Genomic DNA, 23,696 nt, shown 5'->3' on the forward strand with positions numbered 1-23,696 from the left:
TCATAATAAAAGTTGCATTATGTGCGATTGTGGGATGACCCTAACCTGTTCTAATACCAAAAATTTAATCTGATGTTTTGCCAGTTTTGTCCATTTTGGTGAAATAGGGATGTATATGTAGGCAGCAACTGTCTATTAATTACATTTTTGAGGCTTTTATTTTGAATTTAATTGTGAAAATGAAACCTCACAAAATATCTCCTGCTACATGTATACTGCTAATGCTGAAGTATCTTTAATGACCCATAGTAATAGTAATTTCCATTTTCCAGATAATGGAGCCAATATTAGCCAAACCGACCAGTCTTGAGTTGAAAGAAATGATAGCTGAGATCTTAGTTGGTTCAACATTTAGCACCATACGTCGACAGATTGAACGAGACGAGGCCCTGCTCTTGCCATTTACCAATACAGACCCTGGTAGAAGTCAATTTGTTGAGGTAAGGTCATTTGAAACATGAGTCAGTGAGTAATGCTAAATCATAATGGAATAATAGCATCTATATTCTAGCGTGGTTGCTTGCGTGTACATATACGGCACGTTGATCGTGCGCGTAAAAGTATGTACACACATTAAGTAACACTAAGCTAACACAGAACACACTGAACTTCAAAGTGACTCACGGTAGATATAATTATATAGACTATACCTTGCTTATGACCCAGGACTCAGCGGCACAAAGACCTATGTCCAATAACTGCTGTATGAAGGATAGCATCTAGATTACCTATGACCCAGGACTTAGCGACACAAGACCTATGTCCAATAACTGCTGTATGAAGGATAGCATCTAGATTACCTATGACCCAGGACTCAGCGACACAAAGACCTATGGTCAGTAGCTGCTGTATGAAGGATAGCATCTAGATTACCTATGACCCAGGACTCAGCGGCACAAAGACCTATGTCCAATAACTGCTGTATGAAGCATAGCATCTAGATTACCTATGACCCAGGACTCAGGGGCACAAAGGCACAAAGACCTATGTCCAATAACTGCTGTATAAAGGATAGCATCTAGATTACCTATGACCCAGGATTCAGTGGCACAAAGACCTATGTCCAATAACTGCTGTATAAAGGATAGCATCTAGATTGCCTCTGACCCAGGACTCAGCGACACAAAGACCTATGTCCAATAACTGCTGTATGAAGGGTAGCATCTAGATTACCTCTGACCCAGGACTCAGCGGCACAAAGACCTATGTCCATTAACTGCTGTATGAAGGATAGCATCTAGATTGCCTATGACCCAGGACTCAGGGGCACAAAGACCTATGTCCAATAACTGCTGTATGAAGGATACCATCTAGATCAGGCTTCCTCAAATAGATTTGTTGAAGCGCCACATGAAATAAAAAGAAAACTGCAAAGCGCCACTCAATGGCTGCTTGAAGTCGCCGGGGGGCATCAGAGGGGGTTGTCCCTCTGAAGCTATCGATTTTTTGAAATTTGAGGTGCAAATGACGCCATTTGGTGCAACATTTTGTACTATTTTAGCCTGTCTTTACAAGGATAACATGGGAATCGCATTATTAAATGTTGAAAATATAGAATATTGGAGATATTCCTGCAAAGTTTGATCAAAGGGTTTGATTTATTTTTAGATTAAAAAAAAAAAATTAAAAAATCTAAGCGGCGCCGTCGCCACTGGAAGCCACGGCGCGCCACATGTGTGCTGCTGGCCGCTATTTTGGACTCCTGATCTAGATTACCTCTGACCCAGGACTCAGCGACACAAAGACCTATGTCCAATAACTGCTGTATGAAGGATAGCATCTAGATTACCTATGTCCCAGGACTCAGCAGCACAAAGACCTATGTCCAATAACTGCTGTATGAAGGATAGCATCTAGATTACCTATGACCCAGGACTCAGCGGCACAAAGACCTATGGTCAGTAGCTGCTGTATGAAGGATAGGATCTAGATTGCCTATGACCCAGGGCTCGGCAGCACAAAGACCTATGTCCACTAACTGCCGTGTGAAGGACAGCATCTAGATTGCCTATGTCCCAGGACTCAGCGACACAAAGACCTACCGTATTGTTTGTAATAAACGCTCCCCCTCGAATAAACGCCCACCTCCAAAATTTCTGTGAAAAATTGACAAAAATGCAAACATTTCCATGCCATATCGTGTAGGTAAGCTTAAAACTTGCATCAGTCATGTCAGTCACGATCGCTAAATTGAATGGACAAAACCTATTATGACTCAACTCCCATGCATTTCATTGCCTAATTATGGTAGAATTTCACTAATTTCATGCACTTACATGTGTAATTTTGTTGTATTTCCCACGAAAATATCATTTTCCGTGGGCGCCGCCATCATGTATAGTCGTAAATCCCTCCTTTTAATAGGAGCACCATCGGGAAATTGAACCCGATTTGTAAGCTTTTTTCACTGACAATTCACTTCCAATAAACGCCCCCCTTTTGGAAAAATGCAACACCCCCAGGGCGTTTATTACAAACAATACGGTATGTCCAATAACTGCTGTATGAAGGATAGCATCTAGATTACCTATGACCCAGGACTCAGTGGCACAAAGACCTATGTCCACTAGCTGCTGTATGAAGGATAGCATCTAGATTGCCTATGACCCAGGACTCAGTGGCACAAAGACCTATGTCCAATAACTGCTGTATGAAGGATGGCGTCTAGATTGCCTCTGACCCAGGACTCAGTGGCACAAAGACCTATGTCCAATAACTGCTGTATGAAGGATAGCATCTAGATTACCTATGACCCAGGACTCAGTGGCACAAAGACCTATGGTCAGTAGCTGCTGTATGAAGGATAGCATTTAGATTGCCTATGACCCAGGACTCAGGGGCACAAAGACCTATGTCCAATAACTGCTGTATGAAGGATAACATCTAGATTACCTATGACCCAGGACTCAGTGGCACAAAGACCTATGGTCAGTAGCTGCCGTATGAAGGATAGCATCTAGATTGCCTATGTCCCAGGACTCAGCAGCACAAAGACCTATGTCCAATAACTGCTGTATGAAGGATAGCATCTAGATTGCCTATGTCCCAGGATTCAGTGGCACAAAGACCTATGTCAAATAACTGCTGTATGAAGGATAGCATCTAGATTGCCTATGTCCCAGGACTCAGCAGCACAAAGACCTATGTCCAATAACTGCTGTATGAAGGATAGCATCTAGATTGCCTATAACCCAGGACTCAGCGGCACAAAGACCTCTGTCCAATAATGCTGTATGAAGGATGGCGTCTAGATTGCCTATGTCCCAGGAGTCAGCGGCACAAAGGCCTATGTCCATTAACTGTTGTATGAAGGATAGCATCTAGATTGCCTATGACCCAGGACTCAGTAGCACAAAGACCTATGTCCAATAACTGCTGTATGAAGGATGGCGTCTAGATTGCCTATGTCCCAGGACTCAGCAGCACAAAGACCTATGTCCAATAACTACCGTATGAAGGATAGCATCTAGATTGCCTATGATCCAGGACTCAGCGGGACAAAGACCTATGTCCAATAACTACCGTATGAAGGATAGCATAGATTGCATAGTTTGCCTATGTCCCCGGACTCAGCGGCACAAAGACATATGTCCACTAATGAGGAATAGCATCTAGATTGCCTATATCTCAGGACTCGGCAGCACAAAGACCTATGTCCAGTAGCTGCTGTATGAAGGATAGCATCTAGATTGCCTCTGACCCAATGATGTATGTCTATTGTCTAGTAGCCGTCATGCATATCATTAACATTTGTTGATGACTAACATCAATATCTAAGGCATATATTGATTATCATTTATAATTCTTTCTCAAGTGCTGAAATGTAACATAATTCTCTTTCAGGCACCTGATGGGGAAAGGTTAGCAAGCTTCAAATCAAGCCTATGACCCAGGACTCAGCGGCACAAAGACCTATGTCCAATAACTGCCGTATGAAGGATAGCATCTAGATTGCCTATGTCCCAGGACTCAGCAGCACAAAGACCTATGTCCAATAACTGCTGTATGAAGGATAGCATCTAGATTGCCTATGTCCCAGGATTCAGTGGCACAAAGACCTATGTCAAATAACTGCTGTATGAAGGATGGCATCTAGATTGCCTATGACCCAGGACTCAGCGGACAAAGACCTCTGTCCAATAATGCTGTATGAAGGATGGCATCTAGATTGGCTATGTCCCAGGACTCAGCGGGACAAAGACCTATGTCCAATTACTGCCGTATGAAGGATAGCATAGATTGCCTCTGACCCAGGACTCAGCGGCACAAAGTCCTATGTCCAATAACTACCGTATGAAGGATAGCATCTAGATTGCCTATGACCCAGGACTCAGCGGCACAAAGCCCTATGTCCAATAACTACCGTATGAAGGATAGCATCTAGATTGCCTATGACCCAGGACTCAGCGGGACAAAGACCTATGTCCAATAACTGCTGTAAGAAGGATAGCATCTAGATTGCCTATGACCCAGGACTCAGCAGCAAAAGACCTATGTCCAATAACTGCTGTATGAAGGATAGCATCTAGATTGCCTATGACCCAGGACTCAGCAGCACAAAGACCTATGTCCAATAACTGCTGTATGAAGGATAGCATCTAGATTGCCTATAACCCAGGACTCAGCAGCACAAAGACCTATGTCCAATAACTACCGTATGAAGGATAGCATCTAGATTGCCTATGACCCAGGACTAAGCGGCACAAAGACCTATGTCCAATAACTACCGTATGAAGGATAGCATAGATTGCATAGATTGCCTATGTCCCCGGACTCAGCGGCACAAAGACACATGTCCACTAATGAGGAATAGCATCTAGATTGCCTATATCCCAGGACTCGGCAGCACAAAGACCTATGTCCAGTAGCTGCTGTATGAGGGATAGCATCTAGATTGCCTCTGACCTAATGATGTATGTCTATTGTCTAGTAGCCGTCATGCATATCATTAACATTTGTTGATGACTAACATCAATATCTAAGGCATATATTGATTATCATTTATAATTCTTTCTCAAGTGCTGAAATGTAACATAATTCTCTTTCAGGCACCTGATGGGGAAAGGTTAGCAAGCTTCAAATCATCAACTTTCAAAATGGGAGCTCAGGATAGTATCACCAAGGTATTAAATTATGTACTTAATATTTGTTGAAGTGTTGTTTAAAAGTTAGGAAGTGTGTTTGTCTGACTCTGGAATGAATCATTGTGTGTCCAATTAGGAGCTTAAATACAGGGTTTTCCAAAATTATTAGCATCCATGTGACAGTTTCTATCATAATTTGGAAGTTTTAGTAGCCTGCCAACATGTTTGACATAACAGTTATCATTTCCTTAACTTTATTACTCAAGATCCATCTTTCAACACAGGTATAAAAAGTCATTATTATCAATTAAAAGTAGAAGGTTGAATCCACAAATGACCAAAATTCCAACATACGATTCCCTTAGACTTCTGTTTTTTACAGTGTGCCCTCTTTTTTGGGACCTGGGAGGAACACACCAGTCAGGGTGGAAAAATCAATATCAGCGGATGAATTTACGGGTACTTTTCATAAAAACTAAAATAATGACACAATAAAATGTCATTTGTGCATATCATGTTACTCTGAAATTTGCACAATTGTGGCTATAACTTGATATTGCTTGGTATTTTTCAGTGATTTTAAAGTATCCTTTTCAGATGGCCTACAAGAAAATAGTCCCTCTTTTTTCATGTACACTGTACTCCTCTTGTTCCAACTCTTCATTTGTGTATATTTTCCCCCACTTAGTCATTCTTCATTACTTTTAATTCACATACAGAGGGATATGAAGGACCGTAGAATGAGTGTGGATGGCAGTAGTAATTTTTGGGAGATGCTGGATCAGCGAGTCAGAAGTCTTGTGGTGATGGGCAAACCACATCCAAGATTTAACACCAAATCACTACGTATTGGACTACATGAGAAGAAAGAGCCATCACAATCAAATAGGGGTAGAGCAGTCACAGAGGTTAGTAAAGTGTCAACTATAGAGTGGTGTGCATACATAATAAGCCTTGTACATACATACAACTCTCTCACATTTAGTTATACAAGTGTGCAAGAAAGTTATATGTGGTACATAAAACACTCTCGTGCACACATTATTAAATTTCTCTTTAATAAATTGATTTGAAAGAAAACCTTTCTTTTTAAAATTAAAATTTGTCTTTATCCTTTTGTGCATTAACATTTTGGTTTTTATCTGAGGTTTGAGTCTGAGTAAAACACAAAATGGCTTCAGCTAAATGATGACCAAAATGGTTCATATGGCTTTCTCGTACCAACTTGATGATCTTTGTGATCTATCGTTATTGTGATGTTAGCCACCAGCAAAGAGGTTAGAACCAAAGAGTATCGACTCCGCCATATCTTGCTTGCCGCTTACGGAGGACAAAAGATATTGTGTAACCAGGGATGTAAATCTTTTCCGGAAATTACAGGAATTCCAGAAATTTGGCAAAAAAATAAATAAATTAAAATGAAAATTCCCCATTTCAGGAACTGGATGATGATAATTTATCATAAAAGAGCAAAAAGAACCCCTTTTTTAGGAGGAGGTGATACCCTACAGCCTATTCCCCAGACAAACCCACCTAATTATAAATGTTCAATTTAGGGGGCCCTCGGCCACCTGTCCAAGGACAAGATGGATTTTTAGGAAATGGATATGTTGCCCATTTACATCCCTGTGTACTTCCAGATTATTTCACCATGAGCCGGGTAATCTTTGATTTAAAGTAAAGCCAAGAATTTTCCGCGTAGCGGAAATTCCGTGAAAATCGCGGAATTTGAAGGTAAAGCGGAAAACGCATTTCTGAGAAAAAAATAAAAAAGATAAGCAAAAATGACCTAGAAAAAGAAAAAGAAAAAAAAAATTGAAAATAAATAAATAAAATACTAAATGAAATGGGTCTTCAAAATTCATCAAAATAAAGTAAAATCTGTCATAGATTTACCATTACAACGCCTGTCCTACCTCCCATTTCAGCTCGAGTATCCCACAATCCTTTTGCGCGCCCGACTAAAAATAGCTCTTGGGGCTTTCCCGACCTTTGAACGTAAGATTCTTGTGAAATTTTATTATGTCAGAAATGTGCTAAAATTACAAAGCGGAGAAAAGCGGAATTTAGCATTTGTAAAGCAGAAAATTCTTGGCTTTAGATTTAAAGTGCATGTTTGTAACGCTCAAGCTCAAAGACGCATGTTGTCATTTGATTTTAGGCTCTTGTTGATAACTGCTGGAGGTACACTATTTTGGTCTCATGAGTAACAAACCAATATGGTGGATTACAATTGGGGCAATTCAAAGTTGGTACTTTTGGGTCTAATCTATTTGGTCATCAGTGATTGTGGTCATGCTTTACAGGCATGAGAATTTTCACACTTTTGCCTGAATTCAGGCAGTTTTGTTATCCAAATTTACGCATTTTTATTTTTTTCAGCCTGTTTTGGGCCTTTTAAGGCGGAATTCACACACTTTTTCAGGCAGTTTTCAAAAAACCATTTTATTCTCATGCCTGTAATTAAGCTCTGCAATCTTACTGAACATAACAGTAAAGATACCAAAGTATTTCTTAATTTTTGTACTTGCAGCCCATATTTCCAGCTCCAGCCAAACCCAAATCACCAGGTCTGAGCTCATCTCCATCAAGTCCATCTCTGTTCAAGAAAGTGGCAGCATCGGCAAGGAAAGTGATGTCATCACGCAACAGCAAGAAACACATCAAGGCGAGAGAAGAGGATTTCAGAATCTTGGAGGAGACATCTCATTCTGCACCGGATGATATACAGGAACAGCTCATGGAAATGGTAAGATTATTTTACTGAGGTACAAGCAGTGGCAGCACCAGGGTTTTTTTTGATTTAATGGTTCTAATTAACTGGAGGAAAGTGGCGGGGGGGGGGCAAAGCTCAAGTTTTTAGGGAAATGCCCTCTCTGCCTCATGCGGACCAGCCACTTCATTATAGTTTTGCGTGTCGCTTGACTGACACATGCTTTTGTGAACTTATGCAGGCGTAAAGTGTGCCTTCATTGATACGTGCAGTAACAGAAACCAAAGAATTCTCAGCTGATCCAAGATGGTGTGTACGGTCGAAATCCTGGTCATCAATGATGATTTGATCTGATCTGTAGACTCCCCTGGTTTTTCCTGGACGTCATGGATTATTGCTTTATTTATGCCCGGCCCTCGACCAATCATGCGCTGTTATATATAGCGCATATGTATGAACATCAATTATGAAGCTGTTAACCTATTTATATTGCAGACTATGGACTCCTTGTCTAACCATATGAAAGTTTTCATGCCGTCAGCCAGTAATGATAAACTACTCAACATAGCATCCGAGTATGTCACATGCCAGTTACAGCAGTCCAAATCTCTTATCATGGCCATGATGAATGCTACAGGATTCCCAAATCCAAGGAATAGGCACAATTTGAAAGTATCTTTGTAAGTTGATCGATGAATTATATCATAATGTAGAATTAAAAGTGTAAAAAGCAAATATTTTGTGGGAACTAAGTACAATATATTGCATAGATGTGGAGAAATTGATTTTAATTAGTAGGCTTGTGTGGTACTCGGTAGACCAGATGGATTAATTACAGGACTGGTTCATTAATATTACTAAGGCTATCTGATACAGACACATTTGTAGACTAATCAAAACAAGTTATTGTGGAATGTTGCAACTTACCAAACAATGTAGATCTTTTGTTGGTTCTAAATGGTTGAGGACTTCTTCCTATTCACCCATTGCATGGTTCCGCCATGTGGGAGGAGATTCTCAATCTAGCAGCATGCATGAATGGGAATTGAACCAGTCATATAACATTCCGTAAGTTATGTCATTCTTCCTTTCATGTCATGCCAGTTTGGCGCTCTCCAATTGCATCATGGCGGAACCATGCAATAGGCCAATATGCATCACATGGTCTTCCTTCATGGGGTTATATACAAGCTGGTACTTTAATATAATATCTTTGGCTGATTCATAGGCTAATCATAATATCAATTAGAGTGATGCGCATTTGTAACAATGACATTTTTCTGCTAATACTTATACTGTATATTGCTACAGGTTAACAGCACCACCAGAGCAAGGTCGAGAGATGTTTCAGCTGGTAGAGCAGTATTTCATGGCAGTACAACAACTCAGCTACCCCTTACCCCCAGGTCAGATTATGATTTGAATTATGGGTATTTAAGTGTTATATAATCCAGACTTTATCCAGTTTTGACTGAATACACTGACTTTCAGAAAAGAGTGACACTCTCTTGCTCTGATTGATGCGAGCACCCTGTTTAATGAGCAATATACGCAGAGCTTTGTGTTCCTTTCACAAGTCACTTTGCGCTGACCAATGCTTTGACGTGTGATCGCCCAGTCTGTTGTTTTGATTGTGAGATGATTGAATTAGCCAATCAGAACCCTACTCCTGTGTTTAGGCTGTTTATGCTGTCAAAATGTAAACAAATGCTGTTCTTCTGTGCCAGCAAGTGTAGGTCTTCAACAAACCTGAAACTTTTCCTCTTTTTAGCTGATTTCTTCTTTTTTTTATTCCTGAAATTTACTCATTATTTGTTATTTTCAGCCCAATTTGACCTTTTTAAGCATGATTTTGGGCTATTTTCCTCTTTTTTAAAGCATTTTCCTTTTTTTTCTTCACAAATGGTCAGTTTCAGGTCTGCAACAACATTCTACAGTATAGTGATAATATGTATCTGCAAATGTGATGTGATCAAGCAAAATCAGTCTGAAATCGGAAATATTGATTTGAGATATAGCCAAACAAAGGAAGTGTTTCCTATTGTTTTGGAAACTCTTTATCTTTTGAACTGTCCAAAATCAATGGGGTTTTATGCAAATTGTAGCTTTGCAAATGCTGCTTACAATCCTATAAAAAAACTGAAAATTGAATATGTCCAACTTCAGACTGATTTTGGTAGATCACATCACAAATTGGAATGATGTTTACCAGTCTATCATTTCCTAATGTGTTTCAACCCATTTTGGCCTTGATTTATTGTAGCTTCTCAATATGTTACAGGTCAGCAAATATAACTTCTTCTTAAATGCTGTTTCCAGATCCATAATCCTTTTCAGTGAAAACTGCACTTGCAAAACCTAAACCTCTATACCTTTGCACAAGTTGACACAAATTGTCATTACACAGCCGTGACGTAAGTCACGGCTGTGTCTTTTTTCTTACAGGTTCATTCTTCTTACACAGCCGTGACGTTAGTCACGGCTGTGTCTTTTTTCTTACAGGTTCTTTCTTTCTTTCTTCTTTCTTCTTCTTTCTTCTTCTTCTGTCAACCATTACATTTGCTCTAGCACTCACATGCTTACATCGATTTTGACCTAACTTGATCACAATGATCATTGACCATGCCCCTACATGTCACATGAAACTTGTGGGGTCAAAGGTCACGCAGGGGTCATAGGGGTCAAAAACGTGATTTCAACTAAAATGCATCTTCTCCCACAACTTACGTGAGGACAGTGACGCCACTAGCACACATGCATTGTTGTCATCCAGTGTCTATATGGTGTACACAGATTTGGGGTCAAAGGTCATTAAGGGGTCACTTCGGTATAAAACGAAATACCTTCAAAATTTTTATTAGCTAAACAAAATATAGGGCAGTAACGGAATGTTCACATCTGATTTGCAGTTACCTAATGTATATGTGATATTTTTTTATATGGGTCAAAGGTCATTAAGGGGTCACTTCGGTATAAAAGCGAAATAACCTTTAAAATGCATCTTCTCCCACAAATTACGTGAGGACAGTGACGCCACTTGCACACATGTATTGTAATTACCTAGTGTCTATAGGGTGTACACAGATTTGGGGTCAAAGGTCATAAGGGGTCACTTCCGGTATAAAACGAAATATCTTCAAACAATTTTATTAGCTAAGAAAAGCGAGGACAGTAACGGTATATGCACACATAAATTGTGGTTGCCCAGTGTATATGTGGTATTTTTTAATTTGGGGTCAAAGGTCATTAAGGGTCACTTCGGTATAAAACGAAATACTTATAAAATGCATCTTCTTCCACAAATTACGAGGACAGTGATACCACTTGCACACATGCATTGGTGTTACCCAGTGTATATGGGGTGTACACAGATTTGGGGTCAAAGGTCATTAAGGGGTCACTTCCGGTATAAATCGAAATATCTTCAAAAAAATTTATTAGCTAAGAAAAACATAGGACAGTAACGGTATATGCACACATAAATTGTGGTTGCCCAGTGTATGTGTGGTATTTTTTAATTTGGGGTCAAAGGTCATTAAGGGGTCACTTCCGGTATAAAACGAAATACCTTCAAAAATTTTTATTAGCTAAGAAAAACAAAGGACAGTAACGGTATGTTCATATATGAATTGTGGTTACCCAGTGTATATGTGGTATTTTTTTATTTTGGGTCAAAGGTCATCAAGGGGTCACTTTCGGTCTGAGACGAAAAACCTTCAAAATGCCCCTTCTGCCACAAGTAACATGGCATAGTGATGCCACATGCAAATGTACATTGACACTAGCCAATGTCTATGGGACTTTCATATATTTTGGGGTCAAAGGTCAATAAGGGGTCACAACACAGCTGTGTTCGTGGTCTTAGACTACAGCTAAGTCTAGTTCTTTCTTCTTCTTCTTCTTCTTTCTTCTGTCAACCATTACATTTGCTCTAGCACTCACATGCTTACATCGATTTTGACCTAACTTGGTCACAATGATCATTGACCGTGCCCCTACATGTCACATGAAACTCGGGGGGTCAAAGGTCACGCAGGGGTCATAGGGGTCAAAGACGCGATTTCAACTCAAAATGCATTTTCTCCTAAATATAACGTAGGACAGTAATGCCACTTGCACACGTGCATTGTAATTACCCAATGTCTACAGGGTGTACACAGATTTGGGGTCAAAGGTCATTAAGGGGTCACTTCCGGTATAAAACGGAATACCTTAAACATTTTTTATTAGCTAAGGAAAACATAGGACAGTAACGGTATGTTCACATATGAGTTGCAGTTACCCACTGTATATGTTGTATTTTTTTATTTGGGGTCAAAGGTCATTAGGGGGTCACTTCCGGTATAAAACGAAATACCGTTAAAATGCATCTTCTCCCACAAATTACGTAGGACAGTGATGCCACTTACACACATGCATTGTTATTACCCAGTGACTATGGGGTGTACACAAATTTGGGGTTAAAGGTCATTAAGGGGTCACTTCCGGTATAAATCGAAATATATTCCAAAAATTTTATTAGCTAAGAAAAACATAGGAGAGTGATGGTATGTTCACACATCAATTATGTTTATCCAATGTATATATGGTATTTTTTTTTATTTGGGGTCAAAGGTCATTAAGGGTCATTTCCGGTATAAAAGCGAAATACCTTTAAAATGCATCTTCTCCCACAAATTACGAGGACAGTGATGCCACTTGCACACATGCATTGTTATTACCCAGTGTCTATGGGGTGTACACAGATTTGGGGTCAAAGGTCATTAGGGGTCACTACCGGTATAAAACGAAATAACTTCAAAAAACTTTATCAGCCAAGAAAAATATAGCACAGAGACGGTACATTCACACATGAATTCATATTACTCAGTGTATACGTGGTGTTTTTTATTTGGGGTAAAAGGTCATTAAGGGGTCACTTCCGGTCTGAGACAAAAAACCTTCAAAATGCCCCTTCTGCCAAAAATAACATGGCAAAGTTATGCCACGTGCACACATACATTGACATTAGCCAATGTCTATGGGGGTTTCATATATTTTGGGGTCAAAGGTCATTAAGGGGTCACAACACGGCTGTGTTCGTGGTCTTAGACCACAGCTAAGTCTAGTTACACAGCCGTGACGTTAGTCACGGCTGTGTCTTTTTTCTTACAGGTTCTTCTTCTTCTTTCTTCTTTCTTTCTGTCAACCATTACATTTGCTCTAGCACTCAAACGCTTACATCGATTTTGACCTAACTTGGTCACAATGATCATTGACCGTGCCCCTACATGTCACATGAAACTTGTGGGGTCAAAGGTCATGCAGGGGTCACAGGGGTCAAAACGTGATTTCAACTAAAATGCATCTTCTCCCACAACTTACGTTGGACAGTGACCCCACTTGCACACATGCATTGTTATTACCCAGTGTCTATGTGGTGTACACAGATTTGGGGTCAAAGGTCATTAAGGGGTCACTTCCGTATAAAACGAAAAACCTTCACACATTTTATTAGCTAAGTAAAACATAGCACAGTAACGGTATGTTCACATATGATCTGCAGTCACCCAATGTATATGTGGTATTTTTTTTTTATTTGGGGTCAAAGCTCATTAAGGGGTCACTTCGGTATAAAAGAAATACCTTTAAATGCCTCTTCTTCCACAAATTATGTGGGACAGAGACACCACTTGCACACATGCATTGTTGTCACCCAGAGTATATGGGGTGTACACAGATTTGGGGTCAAAGGTCATTAAGGGGTCACTTCCGGTATAAAACGAAATACCTTCAAAAAATTTTATTAGCTAAGTAAAACATGGGACAGTAACGGTATGTTGACACATGATCTGCAGTCACCCAATGTATGTGTGGTATTTTTTTATTTTGGGTCAAATCTCATTAAGGGGTCACTTCCGGTATAAAATGAAATACCTTTAAAATGCATCTTCTTCCACAGATTATGTAGGACAGTGACGCCACTTGCACACATGCATTGCTATTACCCAGTGTCTATGGGGTGTACACATATTTGGGGTCAAAGTTCATTTAGGGGTTACTTCGTATAAAACGAAAAACCTTCAAAATTTTTATTTGCTAAGAAAAACATAGGACAGTAACGGTATGTTCACACATGAATTGTGGTTACCCAATTCATATGTGGTATTTTTTTATTTGGGGTCAAATGTCATTAAGGGGTCACTTCCGGTCTGAGACGAAAACCTTCAAAATGCCCCTTCTGCCACAAATAACATGGCAAAGTGATGCCACGTGCACACATACATTGACATTAGCCAATGTCTATGGGGTTTTCATATATTTTGGGGTCAAAGGTCATTAAGGGGTAACAACACGGCTGTGTTCGTGGTCTTGGACCACAGCTAAGTCTAGTTCTTCTTCTTTCTGTCAACCATTACATTTGCTCTAGCACTCACATGCTTACATCGATTTTGACCTAACTTGGTCACAATGATCATTGACCGTGCCCCTACATGTCACATGAACCTTGTGGGGTCAAAGGTCATGCAGGGGTCACAGTGGTCAAAAACTTGATTTCAACTAAAAATGCATCTTCTCCCACAACTTACGTTGGACAGTGACCCGCTTGCACACATGCATTGTTATTACCCAGTGTCTATGTGGTGTACACAGATTTGGGGTCAAAGGTCATTACGGGTCATTTCTGGTATAAAACGAAAAACCTTCAAAAATTTTTATTAGCTAAGTAAAACATAGCACAGTAACGGTATGTTCACATATGATCTGCAGTCACCCAATGTATATGTGGTATTTTTTTATTTGGGGTCAAAGCTCATTAAGGGGTCACTTCGGTATAAAAGAAATACCTTTAAAATGCATCTTCTTCCACAGATTATGTATGACAGTGACGCCTCTTGCACACATGCATTGTTATTACCCAGTGTCTATGGGGTGTACACAGATTTGGGGTCAAAGGTCATTAAGGGGTCACTTCTGGTATAAAACGAAAAACCTTTAAAGGCATATATTGGAATGTCATCTTTCCCTGGGACAGTAAGGGTATGTTCACACATGATCTGCAGTCACTCAATGTATATGTGGTATTTTTTTATTTGGGGTCAAATCTCATTAAGGGGTCACTTCGGTATAAAACGAAATACCTTTAAAGGCATATATTGGAATGTCATCTTTCCCTGGGTAAGATCTGACACCAGGCCAGCCCATGGCCAGAGGGTAACATGAGTAGGTTTGTTTCACCTTGAAGGCAAGGATAGTCTTGCTAATATGGGCTAACTTTCCCCTAGGCCATCCAATATGCCATGAATTAGTAGGACTACAACTGATCTATACTGGTCAGTTTATACTCCTATTTCCACATCTGTTAATTTTATATGTGCCTTTAAAATGCATCTTCTTCCACATATTATGTAGGACAGTGACGCCACTTGCACACATGCATTTTTATTACCCAGTGTCTATGGGGTGTACACAGATTTGGGGTCAAAGGTCATTAAGGGTCACTTCCGGTATAAAACGAAAAACCTTCAAAATTTTTTATTTTCTAAGAAAAACATAGGACAGTGACGGTATGTTCACACATGAATTGTTGTTACCCAATTCATATGTGGTATTTTTTTGTTTGGGGTCAAATGTCATTAAGGGGTCACTTCCGGTCTGAGACGAAAAACCTTCAAAATGCCCCTTCTGCCACAAGTAACATAGCAAAGTGGTACCACGTGCACCCATGCATTGACATTAGCCAATGTCTATGGGCGTTTTCATATATTTTGGGGTCAAAGGTCATTTAAGGGGCCACAACACGGCTGTGTTCGTGGTCTTATTCGTGGTCTTAGACCACAGCTAAGTCTAGTTATTTATTTATTTTTTCTTTACCCAGGCTTCTACACACTGTTCACTATAGCTGGTTTCCGCTGCCTAGATCGACTCATGTTCTTGCAGTACTTAGATTATGGTGTACTCCTTACAACGGAAGAATTTGTATCAAGACTCTTGAAGGATGTTCCAGATGATAGTAAAGAGAATGTAGAAATCAAGTATGAGATTATCACAAGGTTACCAAGGGTAAGGAAGTTCTGTAATGAGTGTGTCATGCCCCCATCACACTTAGGGCGTTTCAACCAATGAAAAACCTTGATTGTGTCTGTTTGTCTGCAATGCGTGTGCGCCACGCCGCTCAGCGGCAAGTGGCAGGGTAGTATGAAACCAGCATCAGTGTTTCAAGACTTGATAAAAAGAAGAGAATGAAGAAATCAAGTACCATCATATCAAATTATCAAAAGGGTAACTGATTATGATTGACTCCATGAGGGTGTCAGATTACTTACCTCAACTGACTGGGAATTTTGTTACATAACTGTTGAACAGTCTTCCAGTGTGTGTAACAGTAAAGGGCATATCATACAAGAGGTCAAATGTGACGTGTCATGTCAAAAGGAGACACTTTTGGGCAGGATCGTAAATGGAGAAATAGCCAAAAATCTGCTGGTGTGTGATTTTTTCACAATTTGGGTTTGTTGCTAATTTGTGATGTTATTAATGTTAAAAATATTGTCTGATAGTTTCAGACCGGAATGTAACTGGCATCTTGTATTTTTTGAGACATTTTTTAAGTTAATTCCCACTCTCAACATTGTCAATAATATTTTTAAAGGCCGATATCTCAATTTCCAATTTTATAATACCATAACTTCCGAACTCAATATCTTTGCTTAGGATTGTCCAAATTCATTTTGAAAAACGGCGTTGTGGAGCAAAATATCTCTATATCTAAGATATGTAAAAACCTCAAAATTCATAACCTGCCCAAAAGTGTCTCCTTTTGACATGACACGTCACAAATGCTGGTAGCATTTGCACAGTCGCTTCCAGCATTCGTGGCTAGCGATGGAAAGCTAGTCTAGCGACAAAGTTACCTTAAGGTGGCTGTGTACTCTCAGACATGCATGTAGTAAAAGTGCAATAACTTTGTAAGTATTCACATAAAACATATAAAAGTATACATTTTTATGAAGGCAAGACATCAATAAATCTTAATATAAATACAGATTTGGGGTAAAACAACAATTTTGAAGAAAATCACAAAAAGTGAGTTTTTGGCAATATTTGTTAGGTACATCATAACAAAAAACAGTCTTTCCAAAATATTTTATTTTGTTTTTAGCTCAATCTTGAGGCTCCATTCCAAAAACGTTTTTTTTATTTTTTTGATATTGGCCTTATTTTTTGAGATATTGACCATATAAGGCATCTAAATGAACTTTTAAAATTCAAAACGCCTATTTGCACAAAATGATGCCCAAAATCGGAAATAGACCAAAATATAAAAAAATGAGAAAACCGTTTCTTGAGTCGATCATGCTTTTTACGATGATCATATTTGCTTACCTATAGATGCTGTATTTATTGAGTTATCGTGTACCTAAATCGTCATTTTACCGAGAAAATGAACATTGAAATAATGGCCGTTGAAGTTTAAAGTGGTCACATTTTGCACTTTCATCGAATCTCACAGGAGAATGCGACAGTTTTCGTTTTTGTAACTTATATTACGTGAACATCGGGTAAATCCACAGCCCTTGAGAAGTTTGAGCGAAATCCATTCATAACTTGATATTTAAATCGGGGAAAGAACTTGAAAAAACCCACATTTTATCAGCTAAAAGCGGAGCCATTTGACCACTAGGTTTTTGTGAAATCAGTGCTTCCGTGGTGTTTCCATAAGATGCGCCGCGCAAGCGAGATAAGCGTCGCGTATCGTCGCGTATTTGTCGCGTTAACAAATTGCGCGATACGCAACGCGATGAGTTGTTATTCTTGTGGCGTGTACCTTGCTGGTACAACAAAGATTTTCTTTCCTTTTCAATTTCAAACACGAGTGGAATAGTGAAATAAAATCCTTAAAATATTGCAGTTGGAGTTTACAAATCTGGATTTTCATTCCTTGTATTTATAAAAAACATAACAAGGTACAAATATATCAAAAAAACTCAATTTTGAGAAAGAAACAATGGCTAGAGTACACAGCCGCGTTAAAGTCAACTGCTTGCGATTTGATGCTAGGGCTTGCTAGCAAATCATCGATCAGATAACAGCAATCGCTTTTTTGAAAAGTGACTGAAGTTTCATTCACAAAAAAACAACCGATATGCTCATTGCAATTGCTTAGTCTGATATGGACCATGAGACAGAGAGTTGCACATGACAGCAGAAATGAACAGGAGTATTTCATGATCCTAGCATCCTCTTTTTATGACAGTTTTCAGTAGATATTCACAACAAAGCTTAATCACAAAATTTAAGTTGATTACGATTTTGCGTTTGCGAGTTTTGCATATTGCACTGCTCCATAGTTGTAATTTTGTTTTGGTACACCAGAACGTAATTCAATTTGACAATATTTTTGCTAAACAAATTAATCTGCAAGAAATATTTTGTACATAAACATTATGTAGCCTGAGGTCTCCAGTGATATAAAAATCTCAACTTTTTTTTAATAGAAAAGTGGGAGGATGAGGCTGTAGATCACAAAATGCCCTTTTAAAAGATAGATAAATCTTCAACATCTTGCAAAACAAGTTGAAGCATGTTAAACTTTATCATTTGCTGATAAGAAGGTAATTCCTCTGATTTGTTATTTTACAGCATACTGCTTTACAAGTTTTAGAGCGATGGGATCACCCTATCAGTACACGATTCCTGGCACAACAGTATGTAGCAGATACATTAAAAGATGGTAAGTTGAACGTGTGTAAATATCTACCTTTTAGTCCAAAGATGTTTTATTGGGAGAGCCTGATGGGCCCCTCTGTAATTTCTGATGGACACATGCCCAAATCAAACATCTGAACAGATGTCACCATGTTGCATGAAGGGCACTGCTAGAACTTAGTATGAAAATATTTCTTATACAGAGTTCAAAACATGGGACTAACTAGATGATAAGTCTCCTTGGCAATAATATTATTTTCTCAATTTGTACTAAAGTCTCTAAACTGCCTACTTCTTTGTCAAGCCCTGATATCCATTTTTGTAATACTAAATATGTTAGTGCAGCATTTTATGGAATGGTCTATGACATGTGGAATGGGAGCACAGTGACGATATTATGCATTAAAATTTCTTTCTTTTGTTGTGGATGTTTTTTCAGACACTGGGCGTGACTACAGTTCTTTAAATTATGCAGGCCAACAAAGACGGGAAAGTAGTAAGTATTTTTTTAATCCTTTGTACATTATTTAATAGGCTGACCACACTATTGGCAACATGTCAGTGTATAGATGCTGACAGAGATCAAATCTGATGTTATCCTTGAGGGGTGTGGCAAGTATATCTGCACTAAGAGGGTACCGTGCATAAGGTGACCCAGATCTAATAATATATTAGGTCAATTAGCAGGACAACCAATCATAGCATGTTCCTTCTTTGAGGGACAGATGACACCAGACGCAACATTTTGAGTTTACCTCTGCGAGCAACTAAATACCTAATTAGTTGTGGAACAAAGAAACCTAACAAGAAAGGTATTTTACCATGATTTAATTTCAATTCCATACAAACCAATTGCAAGTAATAGAGCAAGTGTCACAGCCATTGCAAATCAGTGTCAACATTATTTTCCTGATTTAACTTTACTCAAATTCATCATACAAATGCTTGAAAAGATCACTCAAATATATGCAAGTTTAAAAATAAATCCACAAGGTGTATTTATAATGGAAGGGGTGCCAATTTGGTCTATAGATGAGGTGACATGTGTTTACATTTGATACGCCCTCTGTTGGTCTGTGATCAAAACTGTCAGGCAAAAAACACTAGAGTTTACATGGAAGAAGTTGATTTTTATTCATTAACTTTGGTTTCAAAGCAAATAATACTAAAAATTTTATCAATCTTGTTTATAAATGCATCAAGCTATATACATAATATCACACAAAACTTCAAAGGTTTTTAAAAGTTGAGTTTTAAAGAAATTTATGTGGTCTGTCATAGACACTCCTATGTTATTTTGCCTGCTTTGAAACAACAGGGGGCGGTCTGAATGTAAACATGTGACATCATAGGTCAACTCATCTATACAGTTCCAAAAATAATAAAAGCTTAATGATGTTTTGTGTGTGTGTCGTAATTTTTTATAAATACATCCTTAGCTTTATTGCAAATTAAATTTTCAATCTATACTTTTTTTACTCTTAATTCTTTTTATTAGGTGAAATAGAGGAAGATGAGGATAGCATTGCTGGTTCTTTCCCACCACTGTCCACACTAATGAAACTACTGGAAAGCAAAGGTATGTCAGTAAATTAATTAAAACTGGTACAGTCCCCTCTGATCGCAATGTCCAAGTTGTGAGTACATGAGTCAGTTCAAATAAGTGTGTCAGGACCAAGTGCGTCAGCTCAGGCTGCAACTACTGCTATTTATGCAGGACAGGTGGGGGTTTGCCATCGCTCTAACTGGATCTACAAAATAAAGCTGCAAGAAATGGCAAGAATGTTAAATAAAATCAAGTTTCTGTCAATGGTTAGAGCTACTCAACCTTTCAAACACCTGTGTTTTATCATCAGGCAATCTGGCACTATAATATAATACAGGTAGCTGCTTTGTGCCTGCATTTATGGGCCTCCTTTAAGCGTGTGTACGGCTACGCTTAGAACAAATGCCCATTATTTGAAGCTATGCCTCAATGATGTCACTGACTTGCCAAGTTCAAGGCTCTTGCCAAAGATATCATTACAGAATCAAATGGCCTTGTTCATTTATGCTGTTGTAAATCTGCCATATTGGATTGTTATAATGGGGACCAAACATTGTGTACCTGTGGCATAAAAGCACAACATCAAATTATAATTGTCATCACTAACATTTGCGCAGTACAACACATGCACTGGCAGAATGTAAACAAGCACATACTTTAGATCAAAGTGTGCAAGGTGTACGCCAAAATGGTCTTGATGAGATACACTATTTTGCCTTCAATGAATAACACACAAATGTGGTAGAGTGCGGACCTAATTTAATCTTTGATGTCCACATAGACAAATATCAAGGGGTCAGAGCCTTTTAAAGGCCCAAGTACAAAAACATAATTTTAAGATACGGGTATTTTTGTACTTAAGGCCTTCTGGCTCTCACACATTTCATGCATAGTGTTGCACTTAGGGCTTTACATTTTCACTGATTCAGTTTCTGTGGCTATAGCTTGATTATGGCTATACAATCATAAAGTGCCAAATGTTGCAAGGATTATTTTGGTACCAAAATCTTATTTTGGCCAAAAATGCATTTAGGGCCTTTTGGCTCTAACCCCTCGATATGCTGTCTTTGTGCACAAGGATAAATAATGTGTAAATCGTATGCAGTGCTCTATATATGCCACAACTGACTTGTTGAATGGTAGTACGATAATTTGATATTTTTGTGTTTTTGTCATATATCTAGATCCACATGTAATCATTCGAAGCAATAAAGGATTGCAGGAGGACGCACCACAGAATGTGAACATTGAGCCTAGGTTTGTGGAAAAGGTAGCATTGCAGAACACCGTCAGAGATTATGGCAGAGAAAACCTCAAAGACATCTCATTCTGAGTTGGATCAGAAACGCCTGGATTTAACTGGTGGACTGCGATTTTGAAACTACTGTTCCAATTGCATATCAAAGGGTTCTATATCTACCATAACTCATAACTCATAAAGGCTAATGGGTACAGGAAATCATTCAAAAGGAATAGGTGGCAGGAAAAAGGCACTTTAAGGCTGGTCCATGCACTTGATTTTGATGGTGAAAGTCTCTGTTATGAGAGCTAGCTGGCTACAACTCTGGCCTTGTAAATCACTGTTACAATAGATTGTGTGTATTTAGTGGGTTTGGACCTTTAGACGCAGCAAAGGGAACGGTCCCACATAACTGAAAAGCAGATTGAGTGTAAACCTGCAGTCATTAACAAGGGCAAATTGGGTCACATGAAGTATGCAAAACAAGATTGATATGCTCGCCCGGTTTACTCAATTCACTACAGTAACTGAAGAGATTGGATACAAAAACTCAATTTGAGATATTTGCAAATATCAAATATAAAGAAAATAATAAGAAATTTAAGTAACTTTTGATCATAATTTCCAAAATTAACATTGGAATTTGTCAAGTAGGGTGTCAATTTAAAGCTAGCATTGGTGGCTGTATCTCAAAAATGTGTTTTGCATCAGAAATCTTCAAATGTGACACGATCAAGGGAAATGAGTCGGATGTCGCTAATATTGATTTTGATATATTGGCAAAATAAAAGAAAGTGTTAAAATTCTTTTGTTTTATATTGTTTTCAGCGATTGATAAATTGACATAACTTCACAAAGAAAAGTCCTATCAACATGGGTAAATGTCCTCTTTATAAACATGTGTAAAAGTCATTTTCAACCAGGGCCGACATGTGACTCATTCCCCTTGATCATGTCACAAATGCTGCACAGTATTGGAACAGATGCAGGTTTTCTTCCTGTCACCATATATTTTTCTAAGCGTATTTATACCTTTGGCATAAATGCAAAGGTACACTATGCCATGTGTGATTTTTTAAGATGAGCAATTTTACAGTCAGCCCAGTGCAAGAAACAACTCCATACAAATCAACACACACACACAGCATTCATAAGGTTTTTAGCATCATTTTATTATTGATAGTATGGTTTATCTTTATACATTCATTTGCCTGCATACATGAAATGTGTATTTACAAAAATCAAAATATATACACATAAAATTGTATTTTTTATTACAAACACTCATGTAAAATACAAATTAAGTTATGTACAAAACTATAGTGTCATATAAACTGTAATGTTTTATACAATCGTGAGAAATATCACCACTTGGCAGGAAATAAATATTTCCATATCAAAACATGTAAGAAGTGGGCCCAATTTCAACCTTAGTGCAGTGCAAAATGAGCCACCAAAGTATTAAATCATACTAAATCAGAATCATGGAATTGCTGACTTTCTAAAGTTCTGTAATACAATCCATGATTTTATATCGTTATGAATTTGGCACTGGCAAATATCAATTTGTCATGTTATGCCTGAATTCTCTGGAATTAGCAAATCAGGCAGCTTGGTACTGTCCAGATAACTATCCCTGTTTGTCTTTGGCTCAGTTATCCCACTGATCACCATTAAATATGTGATATGCTGCCCTGTGGCTCTTTACCAGAGATCCCCGTTTGCTAATTCATACATAACATGAATTTAACAAAAAAAACGACCGAATATTTGACGGTCCGCCAAACTGGTAACGATATGAAATTACATGACAGTTTTGACACTATACTATTTTTACTACATCATAGGTTTTGAAACTGGGCACTGTTTTATAGATGAGTTGACTTCTGACGTCAATGCCTGGCAGTATGCGCAGTTGCGCACGCATCATCACAATTTCCATTGTTTTTTGCCTGGCAGTATACGCGCGCATCATATTTTGTTCAGGGCTTGTGTTTTTATAACTCACACCACATCACAATAAGACTATTGAACAGTGGTTGCATGGGTTTCACTCAAGCATAAAGATTTGCCTTTGTTGATAACATTGAGGTCAACTCATCTATACTTTAAATGATTTGACTTGCCTTTAAGCTACATAGATTTTCCTGCCCAGTGACGATGATATGTAATAATTATTTTTTTCAACAAAATTCTCTGGACGGATGCAATTAAATCTGGACGGACACAGTAAATGTTTATGCATTGGATTTGCATAAGTGTATTGTACATACTTTTATGGGAAAATATTTTGCCACATTTAAAAAAATTCTTTCAAACTCCTAGAACTGAAATTTCAACTTTGCCACCTAGATTATCTGTGTTCAGTTTAATTGCTGGGCACCCAGGCATTTAGCAAGTGACTGTGGTACTAATAAAATAAAA

General features: G+C 38.5%; 1 protein-coding gene across 1 annotated transcript in view; it reads left to right on the top strand.

Annotated features, from left to right (window-relative positions):
* Positions 1-22,057, top strand: part of LOC140148334 (gamma-secretase-activating protein-like) — a 46,966-nt gene extending 24,909 nt beyond the window's left edge. The window contains exons 12-22 of the mRNA XM_072170251.1: positions 273-440; positions 5,049-5,123; positions 5,804-5,992; positions 7,618-7,833; positions 8,293-8,477; positions 9,109-9,203; positions 15,656-15,840; positions 18,421-18,511; positions 18,926-18,982; positions 19,985-20,065; positions 21,217-22,057. Of these exons, the coding sequence (XP_072026352.1) occupies positions 273-440; positions 5,049-5,123; positions 5,804-5,992; positions 7,618-7,833; positions 8,293-8,477; positions 9,109-9,203; positions 15,656-15,840; positions 18,421-18,511; positions 18,926-18,982; positions 19,985-20,065; positions 21,217-21,365 (1,491 nt within the window). The 3' untranslated portion in view covers positions 21,366-22,057. The remainder of the gene's footprint in view (positions 1-272; positions 441-5,048; positions 5,124-5,803; positions 5,993-7,617; positions 7,834-8,292; positions 8,478-9,108; positions 9,204-15,655; positions 15,841-18,420; positions 18,512-18,925; positions 18,983-19,984; positions 20,066-21,216) is intronic.
* The last annotated feature ends 1,639 nt before the right edge of the window (positions 22,058-23,696 follow it).

The sequence above is a fragment of the Amphiura filiformis genome, chromosome 3, assembly GCF_039555335.1.
Source record: "Amphiura filiformis chromosome 3, Afil_fr2py, whole genome shotgun sequence".
NCBI classification, from domain to species: domain Eukaryota; kingdom Metazoa; phylum Echinodermata; class Ophiuroidea; order Amphilepidida; family Amphiuridae; genus Amphiura; species Amphiura filiformis.